At 40.2% G+C, this 17,539-nt stretch overlaps 1 protein-coding gene across 1 annotated transcript; it reads right to left on the bottom strand.

Annotated features, from left to right (window-relative positions):
• Window positions 1–1,441: 1,441 nt before the first annotated feature.
• Window positions 1,442–10,897, bottom strand: irf5 (interferon regulatory factor 5). The gene is made up of 9 exons (XM_023269081.3): window positions 10,707–10,897; window positions 9,234–9,568; window positions 7,254–7,440; window positions 6,753–6,778; window positions 6,256–6,283; window positions 5,793–6,182; window positions 3,949–4,338; window positions 3,752–3,870; window positions 1,442–2,486 (listed from the first exon to the last, which is right to left on the bottom strand). Exons 2-9 carry the CDS (start codon window positions 9,405–9,407, stop codon window positions 2,298–2,300), a joined length of 1,503 nt encoding a protein of 500 aa, XP_023124849.1. The 5' UTR covers window positions 9,408–9,568; window positions 10,707–10,897; the 3' UTR covers window positions 1,442–2,297.
• Window positions 10,898–17,539: the final 6,642 nt, after the last annotated feature.

Genomic DNA, 17,539 nt, shown 5'->3' with positions numbered 1-17,539 from the left:
AAGAACCATTTCTTCAATCAGTTCCTTAAAGAACCATTGGAATTACCAAACATACCTCAAAGAGTCAATAACAAATGGTTCATTTAGTCACCACAAACGGCACTCCAAAGTCCTATTTTAGTAAAAATAGGTTCTTAGAGGAACCGTTTCTTTTTACATTTTTTAAAGAACCCCCAAATGTGTTTTAAAAACTATTAAATAATGGTTCCTTTAGTCACTATAAAAGTCGCTCCAAAGACATTTTGCAAAAACTTGAGCCCCAAAATTGCCTCAATGAACTATTCATTCATAAATGGTACTCTAAAGAACCTTGGCAAAAACTGTTCTTTAAATAGTTCCCAAGGATGTCTTGAAGAACCAATTGAATCACCAAACATACCTCACAGAGCCAATAAATGGTTCCTTTAGTCACTACAAACGGCACTCCAAAGGTATTTAGCAAAAATAGGTTCTTGGAGGAATCATTTCTTTTAATGTTTTTTAAAGAACCCCTAAATGTGCCTCAAGAACTACTAAATAATGGTTCCTTTAGTCACCATAAATGATGCTCCTAAAATATTTTTGCAAAAATTGGAACCCCAAAGTTGCCTCAAGGAACTATTCATTCATAAATGGTGCTCTAAAGAACCTCAGCAAAAATAGGATCTTACAGGAACCATTTCAAATTGTTCTTTAAATAGTTCCCAAAGATGCCTTGAAGAACCAATCAAAAAATAATTCCTTTAAGCACCACAAATGCTGCCCCAGAGAACATTACCAAAAATGAGTTCTTTAAAGGAACTATTTCTTCAGTTGGTTCCTTCCTAGTCACTACAAACAACATTCCAAAGGTATTTAGCAAAAATAGGTTCTAAGTGGAACCATTTGTTTACTGTTTTCTGATTCTAATTGTATGCTTTTTTTCTGCCACAAACCCATAAAACCCCAAAATGTTCCTCAAGAACTACTAAATAATGGTTCCTTTAGTCACCATAAATGACGCTCCAAAGAACTTTGGCAAAAATAGGTTCTTAGAGGAACCATTCCCTTTCTGTTTTCTGATAATTTGCCACTAACCCGTAGAACCCCAATAAGAACCTTGCATGCTTTAAAGAAACACATAAAGTTGGAGAAGAACCATCCCCAAAATAAAGACGTTCTTCGGTTGGTGGTGGTGCTTTAAAGAACTAGAGAACTCTCTGAAGAACCACTGTTTTTCTCAGAGTGCTCACCTCAACCAGCTGAGAGTCTTCATGTTCTGATCCTTTAAAGATTTTACTAAAGACACTAAAATCTTTATTATCTGTGAAGAAGAAGCCTCGGTTCCAAACAGAACAAACTATTAACTGAAGGAATGGAGTTCATCCTGACGGTGGCGCTGCAGGAGGCTCCTTAAAGACCCGCAGAAACATTCACAACAAATGTTTACCTGGGTTCTTCTAGGAATGACTATCAGATGAGCTCCTATTAAAATGTTTGTCTTTAATTTCTCAGCCTGAAACCAAAAACAGTTTAATGAGGTTTAAAAACAGTTTTCCAGAATTTGTTGATAAAAAAAAATGACTCAAATAATCAGTGATGAAGTAATCTGCCCATTAATTTAGTGCCAGTCAACTGATGCCAGTGGAGAATTAGTGTCTGTAGGTCTTAAATATTCAGAGGAACCTCATGTCAATGTGATCTTTGATGGATCATCATTAGAAGTGAGAGTGTCAGTTCTAGAAAGAATACTGCAGCGTTTATTGAAATCCTGAACACTTGGGGGTTAAAGGTTCGTCTAATGAAATGATTTAAACTCAGCTGGTCCAGAGTCTGTCCTCTCTGATCTCCACTCCTCGTTCTGGTCCTCGTTCTGGTCCTCATTCTGGTCCTTGAAGACGTTTCACTTGAGGACGACTGAGAATCTTCAGACTGTCTTCCGAAGTTCTGATCGATGATCAATAATCTATAAAAACCCTGACTGGAAACGATCAGAACAATGAGAGTTCATTGAAGGACCAGTCCTGCTGTCCGGAGAAAGTTCTGGATGTGTTCAGGGGTCGGCGGTGGTCCAGGGCCCCTGGATGTGTTCGGGGGCCGGTGGGGGTCCAGGGCCCCTGGATGTGTTCGGGGGCCGGCGGTGGTCCAGGGCCCCTTGATGTGTTCGGGGGCCGGCGGTGGTCCAGGGCCCCTGGATGTGTTCGGGGGCCGGCGGTGGTCCAGGGCCCCTGGATGTGTTCGGGGGCCGGCGGTGGTCCACGGCCCCTTGATGTGTGCGGGGGTCCAGGGCCCCTGGATGTGTTCAGGGGCCGGCGGTGGTCCAGGGCCCCTGGATGTGTTCAGGGGCCGGCGGGGGTCCAGGGCCCTTGGATGTGTTGACTCTGCAGGAGTCTCTGCAGCTCCTTGAACTGCTCCACTGTCTGGTCCTTCACGTCCGGGTTGGAGATCTGCAGCCGGATGCTGTCCGTGGACCAGCTCAGTTCTCCAGAGAACATCTCCGTCAGGATCCGAGCCACCACAGGAACCACCTGAGAACATAAAGGGAACCGGTATAAACCCTGGACCAACCAGAACCACAACAAACGAGATCCATCTGATTCACTGTCCCAGAAACAAAGTGGCTCCTTCCACGTAACACTAGTTAACTAGCGGAATATGCTAACTAAATACACTAACTAGCTAAATATGCTAACTAACTAAATACACTAACTAGCTAAATATGCTAACTAAATAAAAGAACTAGCTATATATGCTAACTAACTAAATATCCTAACTAGCTGAACATGCTAACTAAATATACTAACTAGCTGAATATGCTAACTAAATACACTAACTAGCTAAATATGCTAACTAACTAAATAAACTAACTAGCTATATATGCTAACTAAATATACTAACTAGCTGAACATGCTAACTAAATATACTAACTAGCTGAATATGCTAACTAAATATACTAGCTAAATATGCTAACTAACGAAATACACTAACTAGCTAAATATGCTAACTAAATATACCAACTAGCTGAACATGCTAACTAAATATACTAACTAGCTGAATATGCTAACTAACTAACTAACTAAATACACTAGCTAGCTAAATATGCTAACTAGCTAAATACACTAACTAGCTAAATATGCTAACTAAATACACTAACTAGCTGAATATGCTAACTAAATATATTAACGAGCTAAATATGCTAACTAAATATACTAACTAGCTGAATATGCTAACTTGCTAAATACGCTAACTGCTCATATTGACCATTGATAATTCTGTGATTCTGGAGACTGTTGACCAGCGATATTTAGGTTAGCATCTTATGCTCTGTGATTCTGATTAGCACATTAAGCTAGTTAGCATACTTTGCCAGTTAGCATAGTTCGTTCATTTAGGACAATAGCATATTTACTTAGCTAGTTGCATGTGCTAACAAGCTAAGCTAACTATCAACAGTTTCATCATTAATATGGTGGACGTCCATTTTACCGTGTTGTGTAGTTGTTGTTATTGTGTGAACTTGGTTGTGTTGCAGCCTCTCGGGTTTATAAGCTGATAATCTGACCTCAGTGCTACCTTACCTTACCTGACTCTGTATAGCCCCGCCCCCTGACTGCTTCCAGGTGATCCAATCCGAAAGAGCAGCTGCCTCACAGTTAACCTGGTTTATTTACGTTCTATTTAAAGCTGCAGACCCTGAAACAGTCCGTTTAGAACCGAACTAACAGTAGACGTCATACAGTCAGTAAAGGGCGCAACATGAGACCTTTAAGGTAGTCGGTTAGTTGGGCATTACCTGGACGATGATGAGTTTCTTCTCTTTGGGTTTCCTGTCGGGCCAGTCCTCCCCGAAGCAGAAGTAGATCTCAAAGGGCGGAGGGTTCGGAGCTTCACCTTTCTGGTACAGGATGAGTTCTGTGGACAGAGGAACGTCTGTTAGATCACACCTGGAGGCTGAGGTGAGCAAATCAAACCGACCTGGAGAACAGCAACCTTGCAGGAAGTTGTTGAGGCTGAACACTTTGATCTTCTTCTCCCTCTCCATGGGGTTGGGAGGTCCCTGCTCCGGCATGCCCGGTCCGGACCAGAACACCTTACACTGGCAGAGCCGGACGGCGTAGATATCCTGCTCCCAGATCTCCAGGATCAGACCGCGGTCCATCACGTCCAGAAGGGCCTCTGTGTAGAACCGCTGCTTCTGGTTCTGGATCTCAGACGTCCCCGGGAACAGCACCTGCTGCAGGGTGATGGGTCCGAACAGGTCCACCTGGTCCGGGGTCGGTTCCAGGTGTCCGTAGTACAGCCGGCAGCCCTGAGGGTTACTGACCGTCAGAGAACCCATAGCTCGGCCCCGGTACTGGAACTTCAGGTCCAGATCTGTTACTGTGGCAACGAGAGGCAGAAAACTGTTACACCAGCAACGCAAAGGACAAGGACGTTAGTAACAGAGGGTGGACGTTAGGGGGCGCTGCAGCACTGTGGACCCACCAACGGACATCTAGACCTCTATGAACACCAACATCTAGACCAACACCATGATGCCACCGGCCCAGTTTGAACCCGTTCTTCTAAATCAGACTGTGAGCTCATAAAACAACCTCCTGAATCTGTTTAACCACAGAACCTGTTCCACCCTGAACCACACCTTCATCTCTGAGCTGGCAGGTGGGTGTGAAGCAGGGGAGGCAACAGAACAGACTTTTATCCTCCTGTTAATCCTGCGGTTCCTCTGCTGACACTGAAATGTTCGGAACAACTTCAGCATCCTGAAAACCACAAACTGGATCTGGGACTGGAGTCCAACAGCACCCCCTCAGCATACCCCAAGAGTTCTGCAGGACTGAACATCTGGTGGACCAGTCCAGGACCAGGACAGAACCCTCATCTGTCCTCTTGAATCTGGACTAATCAGAACTGTTTTAAGACTTTAGGCTCTAATGGACCCAGTCCACCTGTCCTCTGGTCCATACAGAACTCTTGTGAGTGTCCTCTGGTCTGGTTTCGAATGACCTTAGGTCTATGTGGAACTGTTTTGTATAACTGTTCTGAGTGTCCCCTGGTCTATGTTGAACCATTTTGGCGGTCCTTTTGTCTATGTAGAACTGTTCTGAGAATCCCCCAGTCTAAGTAGAACTTTTCTAACTGTCCTTTGCACTATGTAGACCTGTCTTGAATGTCCTCAGGTTTATTTGGAACTGTTCTGAGGCTCTCCAAGGCTACGCAGAACTGTTACGACTGTCCTTCGGACTATGTGGAACTGATCTGGTTGTCTATGTGGAACTGTTCTGGTTGTCCTTTGGACAATGTGGAACTGTTCTGGTTGTCTTTTGGTCTATGTGGAACTGTTCTGGTTGTCCTTTGGACTATGTGGAACTGTTCTGGTTGTCTTTTGGTCTATGTGGAACTGTTCTGGTTGTCTTTTGGTCTATGTGGAACTGTTCAGAATGTCCTCGGGTCTGTTTGGAACTCTTCTGAGGATCCCCAAGACTACGTAGAACTGCTACGACTGTCCTTTGGACTATGTAGGATTGTTCTGAGTGTCCCATGGTTTATGTAGAACCGTTTTGGCTGTCCTTTTGTCTATGTGGAACTGTTCTGGTTGTCTTTAGTTCTATGTGGAACTGTTCTGGTTGTCTTTAGTTTTATGTGGAACTGTTCTGGTTGTCTTTTGTTCTATGTGGAACTGTTCTGAATGTCCTCAGGTCTATTTGGAACTGTCCCAACTGTCTGTTCCAGTTTAAATTTTGTTCTGTACGTTCGCTCTTGGCATTCTGTTGGGAACCTGTGCTGTAAATCATCTGTAACAACGTAACCCTCCTGTCAGAGGACGGACTCACGTGGGACGCTGCTCAGCAGGTCGTACTTGCAGGGTTGGTGGTTCTGAGGGTCCCCTTGGTTCTGGACGGCCTCCATGCTCCTGGCCTCCATCTGGTCAAGCCCCGGGTGAGCGGAGGCCCCGGCACTCGGCAGAGAGTTCAGGTCCGGGAGTCCGTCACGGAGACCTCCAGGATGAGCAAAGCTGTCCTGATCCACCATCTGACCCTGAGGCTGGAGGTCAGAGGTCATGGGAACGTCTGAGGTCATGGGAACATCCGAGGTCATGGGCAGAACTCTGTCGGGGAGCAGCGGAGCTGGGATCACATGTGGCTGTCCGAACGTCCCATTGGTGGATAAACTGAACCGATCCATGAAGGAGACGAAGGACGAGGGGTTGCTGATCCTGGGGTCTGACGACATCATCAGATTACATCAGCAGCCACTGTGTTTCCATGGAGACACTGAGCTAAATATTATACTTACTGATAGTGAGGTCGTTGAGACTGGGCATCTGGAAGCAAGAACAGAATTATGGTCAGTCAGGTGATAACATGTCCACTAGGGATGTCCTGATCCTGATCCTGATCCTAAATCTGGATCAGGGCACCATGACAAAGACTTCTGTCAGGCAGTCACAATCCTAGTCGATGCCAATGTGTGTGAAGCCAGAGGTCATTAAGAGTCACAGAAACCTTTGTCATGGTTCCCCACAATGCCCTCTGCTGGCCAACGTAAACAACCCATAGTGACGCCTCCTCTGGTCTCTACAGTATTAAACAGTAAGAGGCGCCACCTTGTGGAACAACCAAGAGCTACAACTGATCTACAACACTTAAAGTATGTATTATGTAGAAAAATAGTGTTAGAGTTGGACTCGTTATCGGCAGATTATAAATATCAACAACTTGGATTGGATCAGGGTCAAAAATGTTTGATCAGGACTTCCCTAAATTCAACCTATTATTTGTTTTCTTTCTCACCTCTTCGTCATCGTCGTCAACACCGTCTGAAACAGAAACAATCTGACGTTAGAAGACCTCAACGAGACACTTTATAGAAATTCAACACGAAGACAGCATGGAGGCAACATTGCAGATTAAACACCAACACCTAGACCTCTATGATCATCTGGACCTCTATGATCATCTGGACCTCTACGAACATCTGGACCTCTACGAACATCTGGACCTCTATGAACATCTAGACCTCTATGAACACCTAGACCTCTATGAACATCTAGACCTCTATGAACACCTAGACCTCTATAAACATCTAGACCACTATAAACACGAACATCTAGTAGAAATGTGGATTCATACATAGATATACACTTACAGGAACTTGATGGAAACGCTATACCAGCCTGGACAGAACATTTTGCACTTGGTTCCATATTCGAAGACCAATAAACATGAAATATGTCCTCTGCTGGATCCACACAATCATTTGGACTGAAAATAAACATGTAAAAGCTTGTTCACCTGCGTTCCCTGGCTGCTCGCACACCTCGTAGATCTTGTACGGTTGGACCGGCGTCTCTTTGGTTCCGTCATATTTCAGCTGGAACTCTCGGCTTTTGTTCAGAGCACAGCGAAGGTTTGCTTTCCACTTCGCCGGGTCGGGTTCGTCCACGCCTTCCTGATATTTACCTGTTTCCAGAGCCCATGCCTGCAAGACACAGAGCAGGGATGAACTTACACCAACAACATCCTCCTAATAAATGTTTACATGTGAATCAAACTTTAGTCCAGGTTCAAATACACTCAGTACGTTCAATGGAAGAGGGTTCATGTTCAGCTAGGCTAGGCTAGGCTAGGCTAGGCTAAGCCAAGCCAAGCCAAGCCAAGCCAAGCCAAGCCAAGCCAAGCCAAGCCAAGCCAAGCCAAGCCAAGCCAAGCCAAGCCAAGCCAAGCCAAGCCAAGCCAAGCCAAGCCAAACCTTAATTAAAGACTTGCTCTTCTTTCTGTTAATCTGACAGCATCTGAACACGCTGGCTTCATGTCTGAATGAACTTTCTGCTTAATTTCCTGTAAAAGTCGCAGCAGCATTCTGATTACTGTGAACCAAAAATAACTTCACTTTCAACATGGCACAAAGTCTGAAGTTTTGGGAGGATTTTTCCACATTTCAACTCCAAAATTGGTCCAAAACCGTCACAGTTTAGTTTCACATCTATTACAAACTGAAATGTACATAAAAGTCAAACCTCTACTGATATTAGAGTCTCAACAGTTGGTCCAAAGACTGTATTTTAGTAGAAATATGGATCCATCCACAGATATACACTAACAGGAACTTTATGGAGACACTAGACCAGCCTGGATTGGAGATCTTTCACCTTTTTTTTTCCATTTTCAACGACTAATAACTACTCAATAATGTCATTCTAGACTATGTTTATGATGTTGGCCAGGTTTCAGGTAAATTTTGAATCATTTTGAAACGAGGTTTGAATTAATTTTGGATATTTCTGTGCAATTCTGGACATGTTTAAAGTCATTTTGGGCAAACTTTGCCAAATTACAGAGAGTTTTTGCTCATGTTGGACAGGTCTTTTGGTTAATTTTTGGACAATTTGGACTAATTTTGCACAAGTTTCAAGTCCAAATTGTAAAAAAACTGGAACCACGTATCAGATTCTACTGATGTTAGAGCCTCAACAGTTGGTGAAATGTCGACCACTGTATTTTAGTAGAAACATGGATCCATCCATAGATATACACTAACAAGAACTTTATGCAGACACTAGACCACCAACAATTTGCGTATTTTGTACTTTATCCATGTTCAAGGTCCAACAACTATTCATTAGTGTAATTTTGGATAATCATCATCTTTTCTTGGACATGTTTTAGTCATTCATGGCAAGTTTCAAGTCATTTTTGACCACTTTGGACAATTATTTTTAGTAGAAATATGGATCCATCCATAGATATACCCTTACAGGCACTTTATGGTGACACAACACCACTTTTGTTTGAAAATTTTGCACTTTCTATCTTTGTTTAGGACCAAAAATGTCAAATTTGGCCTATTGTGAAGTCACTAAATCACTTAAATGTGATGGATACTATTCTGTCACCACATTTAATGTCTGTAAGATGTTTTATTTCTGGAGATACCGAACATCCATAACGTGTCAGAATACCAGAAAAGCTGTCAGTTTCCCAGCAGATCTACCGTCTGAACAGGCCTACAGAGGTGACTTGGGTGTGTTTGTGTCAGTTCTAAAGTCTGTTCAACGTGAAAGAGGAAGTGGATAAAGAGGAATCGACCTCATCGGGTTCAAGTGAACTCGTTCAGAAAGCGTGAAATGAAACTGAGCCGAGGAGGAAGTCAAACGACTTCTTCTTCTTCTCTGGACTCAGCAAGTTCCTTTACTTCTACATTCAGTCACGTGTAAAGAACGTCACATCAGCTGTGATTTCATGTTTTTAATCAGCTGAGGGTGGAACGCTCACCTTGAAGATGGTGTTCTCCTCGTCGGATGCCGGCGTGTGACGGGTCGCGTGTTTCCAGGGAATCTGGAAGAGTCGGTGGTCCGGACTGAGCCACTGGAGACCAGGATATCTGCCGCTGTTCACCTGGGCCAGGAGCCAGGGCTTCAGACGGATCCGCCGGGGCTGCACGCTCATGGTGGAGGGACTGGGAGCACTGGGGGGACACTGGGGGGACTGGGAGCACTGGGAGAACACTAGGGTACACTGGGAACACTTGGGGGGACCTGGAACACTGGGGGAATGCTGGGAACACTGGGAAGTTTGGGGAACACTCAGAACACTGGGAAGACTGGGATCTGTGGGTGAACAGAAGAACAGGTCATTGGTTTGGTATCTGGATTTGACAGGAAGTAGTCTGATCCCTGCAGACATCAGAACCTCCTTCACCTGAATCAGATCACAGGTTAGAACCTCCCAAACCACAAAAGAAGAACAGAAGAACTTTAAACCAGAACCAGAAAGGTTCTGATTTCATGTTCTGACTTCTGGGTCTGTAGGTTAAACTGGTTCATAAAACCAGTAAAAACTGGATCCTGCAGAGTCCAAGACTGAAAACTCAGAGTCTCTAAACCAGATAGTTAGTTAATTAGTTAGTTGGTTATCTAGTCAGTCAGTTAGTTAGTTAATTAATTAGTTAGCTAGTTGCTTAGTTAGCTAGTTAGTCTGTCAGTTAGTGAGTTATTTAAATACTTAGTTATCAGTTAATTAGCTAGTCAGTCAGATGGGTAGTTAATTAGGTATCTCGCTATCAGTGAGGTAATCTGTTGTTTTCTTTCACATTTAAACTGTTTTCAGTTTCTGGCTGCTGATGTTGATTCAAAGTGTTTGAGTTTCTCAAAGTTTCAGGAAGTTACCGAGTCACAGGATCAGATCTGACAGAACTTTTAGACCAGAACAGAACATTTAGACCAGAACAGAATATTTAACCCAGATTAGAACATTTAGACCAGAACAGAACATTTAGGCCAGAACAGAACATTTAGACCAGGTTAGATCATTTAGACTAGATCAGAACATTTAGACCAAAACAGAACATCTAGACCAGGTTAGAACATTTGGACCAGAACAGAACATTTAGACCAGATCAGAACATTTAGACCAGAACAGAACATTCAGACCAGAACAGAACATTTCGACCAGAACAGAACATTTAAACCAGATCAGAACATTTAGACCAGAACAGAACATTTAGACCAGGTTAGATCATTTAGGCTAGATCAGAACATTTAGACCAAAACAGAACATCTAGACCAGGTTAGAACGTTTAGACCAGAACAGAACATTTAAACCAGATCAGAACATTTAGACCAGAACAGATCATTTAGACCAGATCAGATCATTTAACCCGGGTCAGATCATTTAACCCGGGTCAGACCGGAACCTCCTTTAACCCACAGAAACGCTCCACAGGTGAGGCGGCTCTGATGGACTCACCTGGTCGGGTTCCGGTCCTGGTTCTGAGTCTGCGCCGTGCGAGTCGACAAACTTGGCGCGCGCTCTCCTTGCAGTCCTCCGCGGTGACGTCAGCAAACAAACAAAGCTTCGAACTAACAAATAAACAAACAACGGAGTCGTGAACGAGCAGCAGAAACTTCGCAGAACGTCAGAATCCAGTGACGTCAAGCCAGAGCGAAAGAACACTACTTCCGGTTGGAGATCCAGCCGCTTTCACAATAAAGGCTTCAGTTACGGCAGAAATTAATGTTTAAATATTCAGTGTTTGTTCGTGAATTCTTCTTTTACACCTTAAAATGTCTTTTTATTAAATCAGGAGATAAATCAAGTAATGATGTCGAAATAAAAATTTTTTGAAGTTTGTTTTCTCGGTGTGTTTTATTATTATTCACTGATGGAAAATGTTTTATTATGAAGGTGCACCCGCTGGCTTCCGGTATATACAGGTGACTTTACCTCCGCCCTTATATTTTGCAGAAGCTGCAGGTTCCTTCCTGGTTCTGCTGAGCGCCAAACTGAAAACTCGTGTTTCATTTTCATATGAACCAGAAATAATTAAAAACACAGCAGAAAAAATTAAAAAAAAATACAAAATAAAATTTAAAAAAAATCAATAAAACAACAGAAATAATAAAAGAGAGATAATTAATACATAATAATAATAATAATAATAATAATAATAATAATAATAATAATAATAATAATAATAATAATAATAATAATAATAATAATAATAATAATAATAATAATAATAATAAATTTCATTTATAAAGCGCTTTTCCAAAAACTCAAAGACGCTAATACATCAAACGATAATAAAAAAAATATTAATTAAACTAGAATAATCAATAATCCTGGTCAAGTTTCAGTGATAAACTTTTTACAGCTTTATTCTTTTATTATTTATTATTATCAGGATTTTTAAATTAAAAATGTCAAACAGTTTTGTTAATTTTCTGCAATGTAATTTTCGCTCTTTATGGGACATTTTTATGTTTGCTCTTTTATTTTGAAGCTTCGGGTTCCCGTAGACGCAAATCGAGCTCTGATTGGATAATTGGCCCAGATTCGGACACCTGCTGTGGATAAAACAGCTGAATTTGAGTCCGTCTGTAACCTGGCTGATGATAAACTGGTGAACTGCGGGAACGGAACACGGCTGTTAGCGGGACTTTAGCGAGACTTTAGCGGGACTTTAGCGGGACTTTAGCGGGTTCAGACAGAAACAGGAAGTTGAGGAGCTGCAGGAGTTCCAGGTCCTTGAAGTCCACAGAGGTGGGTCCGGATTTATCACTTTTTAATGGACTTTTTCCATCATTTCTGAGCCTCTGAACTGAACTTCATCAGTCCAGCAGATAGAACCATGACATTTAGGAGGAGAAACACATCTGAGTTCTGGGAAAAACTGCAACTAAAATAACTTTCAAAAAAGCTGGAAAATTATCATAAAAATGACCAAAATTACCACAAAAAGAAAAATATCACCCCAAAAAGAGCCAAAATTACCGTGAAAGGCTCAAATATGCCCGGAAAAACACCCAAGATCACCACAAAAAGTGTCAAAATAACCACAAAACAGCTGAAATTGCGATCAAAACTCAAATTCGGCACAAAAGACTTGCAAAGTTACCCAAAAAGAGCAAAAATTACCCTGAAATGTTCAAATATGCCAGCAAAGACACGAAAAATCACCACAAAAATGGTCAAATTTACCACAAAATGGACCAAAACTACCACAGAACGAGTGAAATTGCAACAAAAAATCACATTTGGCACAAAAAACATGTAAAATGTCAATAAAAACAGCCAAAATTACGACAAAAAGAACCAAAATCACCACAAAAACTGATCTGGTGTCAGTTTTTACCAGAACTCAGATGTGTTTTTCTGACCATTGATGAAGTTCCTGGAGATGAAGAACCCGATGTTCTGAGGAGTCAGGAAGGAACTTTTGTCCTATTTGGTTGGGGGGTTTTTTGTGCTGAATGTGAGTTTTTGTTGAAATTTCACCTGTTTTTCGGTAGTTTTGGTCCTTTCTGTGGTAAATTTGGCCGCTCTTGTGGTGATTTTTCCTGTCTTTGCTGGCATATTTGAACATTTCCCGGTAATTTTCGTTGTTTTTGGGGTGATTCTGCAAGTTTTTTGTGCCAAATTTGTGTTTTTTGTTGCAATTTCACCTGTTTTGTGGTAATTTTGGTGCTTTTGTGGTGATTTTGGGTGTTTTTCCTGGCATATCTGAACCTTCAGGGGTAGTTTTGGCTCTTTTTCTGGTAATTTATGCCATTTTCATGATTATTTTGTATGTTTTTTGGGCCAAATTTGAGTTTTTGTGGACATTTCACCATTACATGGTAGCTTTGGTCCATTTCTTGGTAATTTTTGCCATTTTTGTGGTGGTTTTCCATGTTTTTCCTGGCATATTTAAACATTTCAAGGTAGTTTTGGCTCTTTTTGGGGTGATTTTGTGGAAATTTTGCATGTTTTTTGTGCCGAATTTGAGTTTTTCTAGCAATTTCAGCTGTTTGGTCCATTTTGTGGTAAATTTGGCCGTTTTTGTGGTGACTTTCCATGTTTTTGTTGGCATATTTGATTGTTTCAGGGTAATTTTAGATGTTTTTGATTTTGCCAATTTTTGTGTCGAATTTGAGTTTTTGTCACAATTTCACCTGTTTTTTAGTCGTTTTGGTCGTTTTTGTGGTGATTTTGGGTGTTTTTCCTGCCATCTTTGAATCTTTCAAGGCTTTTTGGGGTGATTTTGTGTCTTTTTGTGGTAATTTTGGCCATTTGTATGAGAATTTTTCAACATTTTAAATTATTTTAGTTGCATTTTTTTTCCAGAACTCAGATGTGTTTTTCCTCCTAAAATTTTCCATGTTTTTTCTGGCATATTTGAATGTTTCAGGGTAGTTTTGGCTCTTTTTGTGGTAATTTTGGCCATTTTCATGGTCATTTTGCATGTTTTTTGGGCCAAATTTGAATTTTTGTCACAACCTCAGCTGTTTTATGGTAGTTTTGGTCCATTTTGTAGTAAATTTGGTTGTTTCTGTGGCAATTTTCTCTTCTTTTGCTGCCATATTTGAATGTGTCAGGGTAGTTTTGGCTCTTTTTGGGGTAATTCTGCAAGTTTCTTGTGCCAAATTTGTGTTTTTGTCGCAATTGCACCTGTTTTATGGTTATTTTGGTACTTTTTGTGGTGATTTTGGGTGTTTTTCCTGGAATATTTGAACCTTTCAGGGTACTCTATGAAGGTAGAACTCTGATCATTACTTAAGTCAAGTCTTTATTTTGCTGATTGGTGTTTTTTAGGTAGTTTCAGGTGTTTTTGTTTATTTCTGTTTCAGTGATGAAGTTTGATTCTCTTATGTCTTCAGTTAAAACTGACATCATGAAAACACCTGAGGCCTCCAGAAAGGTGAGACGTGAACCACACGTAGACATTCTTCAAGTAGACGTTCACCACGTAGATGTTCATCACGTAGACGTTGTTTATGTAGATGTTCTCTATGTAGATGTTCTTCATGTAGACGTTCTTTACGTAGACGTTCTTCACGTAGATGTTCTTTATGTAGATGTTTTTCATGTAGATGTTCTTTACGTAGGCATTCTTTACGTAGATGTTCTTCATGTAGACGTTCTTTACGGAGACATTCTTTACGTAGATGTTCTTCATGTAGACGTTCTTTACGTAGACGTTCTTTACGTAGATGTTCTTTATGTAGATGTTCTTCGTGTAGACGTTCTTTACGTAGACGTTCTTTACGTAGACGTTCTTCACGTAGATGTTCTTTATGTAGATGTTCTTCATGTAGACGTTCTTTACGTAGACGTTCTTTACGTAGATGTTCTTCGTGTAGACGTTCTTCATGTAGATGTTCTTCATGTAGACGTTCTTCACGTAGATGTTCTTTATGTAGATGTTCTTTATGTAGATGTTCTTCATGTAGACGTTCTTTACGTAGACGTTCTTCACGTAGATGTTCTTTATGTAGATATTCTTCATGTAGACGTTCTTTACGTAGACGTTCTTTACGTAGACGTTCTTCACGTAGATGTTCTTTATGTAGATGTTCTTCATGTAGACGTTCTTTACGTAGACGTTCTTTACGTAGATGTTCTTCGTGTAGACGTTCTTTACGTAGACGTTCTTCACGTAGATGTTCTTTATGTAGATGTTCTTCATGTAGACGTTCTTTACGTAGACGTTCTTTACGTAGATGTTCTTCGTGTAGACGTTCTTCATGTAGACGTTCTTCACGTAGATGTTCTTTATGTAGATGTTCTTTATGTAGATGTTCTTCATGTAGACGTTCATCACATAGACAGCAGCACCTCCTGCTGGTCACTGAAGACGTTGGTCTGAACTTTTTTATCTTCCTGGATGGAGTCAGACTGACTGACTTCAGGCTTTATCTTATTTTCAACTCATTTTATTTCATTTTAGATGCATCTGGAGTTAGTTTGTAATATATAGTTAGTTAGTATTATATAGTTAGTATTTTTTTAACTAACTTTGATTAGTTTTGGACAAATTTTGAGTCAGTTTGCACAATTTTTCATTCCATTTTACAAAACTGAATACAGTCTTGAAACCAACAGCAGAGTTTTCAAGTCAATTTGGATAATATTCAGTCAATCTGAGCACATTTTTGATTGATTTTAGATGAGTTTTGAGTAATTTTGGACAAATTATGTCAATTTGAACACATTTTCATTATTTTTGGATGGGTTTCGACTGATTTTGACCGAGTTTTGAATCATTTTAGACTAAATGCAGTGCCTGAAGACTGTTGTATTCACGCTATTTTCTATGCAGTGGTCTGCTGGGGAGCAGGGAGCACTGAAAGGGACAGAAAGAGACTAAACAGAAGGTCAGGAGGAGGTTCTGTCCTGGACTGTTCCCTGGACTCCATAGAGGAGGTGGGTGAGAGGAGGATGTTGGCAAAGCTCACATCCATCATGGACAATCCCTCTCACCCACTGCATGACACTGTGGGGTCTTTAAGCAGCTCCTTCAGCAGCAGACTGAGACATCCACCCTGCAAGAAAGAGCGCTATCGCAGGTCCTTCATTCCATCTGCTATAAGACTTTACAACATCAGCATCACTGGCTGATGTTAACATAACCTGCACTCATATCATATCATCTTAAATCACGGTAAAATCTGCACAACAATTCCTTGCACTGCTGGCATTTTCTGCACTTTTACAATTACATGTATTCCATAAGCCACTTTATGCTGATGTCACTTATAGTGTAGTAATACTGTATTTATTCATTTTTCATTCTTGTATATATTATTGTTATTATAATTATTATCTTTACTGTAGTAAACTGTAGTTAGTGCTGCTCTGAAAGATTTTTGCTGCTCTAACACTGGAAATTTCCCCTGACCTGGGGAGTAATAAAGGACTGTCTTATCTTGCAGCCAACTGCAGAGTTTTCACGTCAATTTGGACAAATTTTTAGTGATTTTGGACAAATTTCGCTCAATCCGAGCACATTTTGATTGATTTTAGACAAGTATTATGTAATTTTGGAGAAATTATAAGTCAGTTTGAACACATTTTGATTACTTTTGGATACATTTTGAGTAATTTTGGACAAATTTTCAGTTATTTTGACTATTTTTGGATGAATTTTGAATAATCTTACACTAAATTCAGTGCACAAAGAGTGTCGTGTTCCCTCTTACAGCCAACAGTAGAGTTGTCAAGTCAATTTGGACGAATTTTTACTGATTTTGGACAAATTTTGGTCAATCTGAGCACATTTTGGTTGATATTAAAAAGGAATGTCATTTTGGACAAATTCTAAGTCAATTTGAACACATTTTCATTCATTTTGGATCAGTTTTGAATAATTGAATAATTTTGGATGAATTCTAAGTAATTTTAGACGAGTTTTTATTCATTTTAGATGAAATTAAATGCATGAAGACTGTTGTATTCACTCTTGCAGCCAGAAGCAGAGTTTTCAAGTCAATTTCTACAAATTTTGAATGGTTTTGGACAAATTTCAGTCATTGTGAGGACATTTGGTTGATTTTAGATGAGTTTAAAATCATTTTGGACAAATTATAAATCAATTTGAACACATTTTCACTAATTTTGGACAAATTGTGAGTAATTTTGACAAATTTTGAGTAATTTTGGCTAATTTTGAATGGATTCTAAATTATTTTGATGAATTTTGTTCAAGTTTTGGTATTAAACAGGTTGTGAGTTGTTTTGGACAAAATACAAGTCAGTTTGAACATATTTTAATTAATTTTGGATGTGTTTTGAACAACTTTTGTCAAATTATAAGTAATTTTGAGTCATTTTGGAAAAGTTTTGAGTAATTTTGGATTAAATTCAGTGCATAAAGACTGTTGTGTTCACTCTTACAGCCAACAGCAGAATTTTAAAGTCTATTTTGATGAATTTTAGTTGATGTGAGCACATTTATCTTGATTTTAGACAAGATTTCAGTTATTTTGAGTGAGGGGGCGGGGCTAAACAAAGCTCTAATGCTATTGGTTCCTCAGTTTTGATGTAGAAACTAGGTAATATTCTTACTGGCTGGTTGTGGATAGATGGAGGAACAACAGAAATAAACTTCTTCACATATTCAACAAACGGATTTTCACCAGATATAACCTTTAATATTTCAAAATAAAGTACAAATATTTAATTCCATTTTCCAACACCGAGATGTTTCATCATCAGCAGATGTTTCTGGATTTGAGTCCATTTCAACACAAAACTTCATTTTATTATAATTCATGTTAAATCTGGAGACGTTTCTGTGCAGGAAGATTTTTAAAAAGCAA

Source organism: Amphiprion ocellaris, chromosome 21, assembly GCF_022539595.1.
Source record: "Amphiprion ocellaris isolate individual 3 ecotype Okinawa chromosome 21, ASM2253959v1, whole genome shotgun sequence".
NCBI classification, from domain to species: domain Eukaryota; kingdom Metazoa; phylum Chordata; class Actinopteri; family Pomacentridae; genus Amphiprion; species Amphiprion ocellaris.
This window is presented reverse-complemented; position numbering and strand designations above follow the sequence as displayed.

What these genes read in the sequence shown, in the direction of transcription:
- irf5 (XM_023269081.3), bottom strand. Translation starts at nt 9,407, where the DNA reads ATGAGCGTGCAGCCCCGGCGGATCCGTCTGAAGCCCTGGCTCCTGGCC. An exon ending in CGAGCAGCCAGGGAACGCAG is followed by an intron (nt 6,779 to 7,253) that starts GTGAACAAGCTT and finishes TTTCTGTTTCAG; the next exon opens with ACGGTGTTGACGACGATGAC. An exon ending in AGAAACTCATCATCGTCCAG is followed by an intron (nt 2,487 to 3,751) that starts GTAATGCCCAAC and finishes TTATGTTCTCAG; the next exon opens with GTGGTTCCTGTGGTGGCTCG.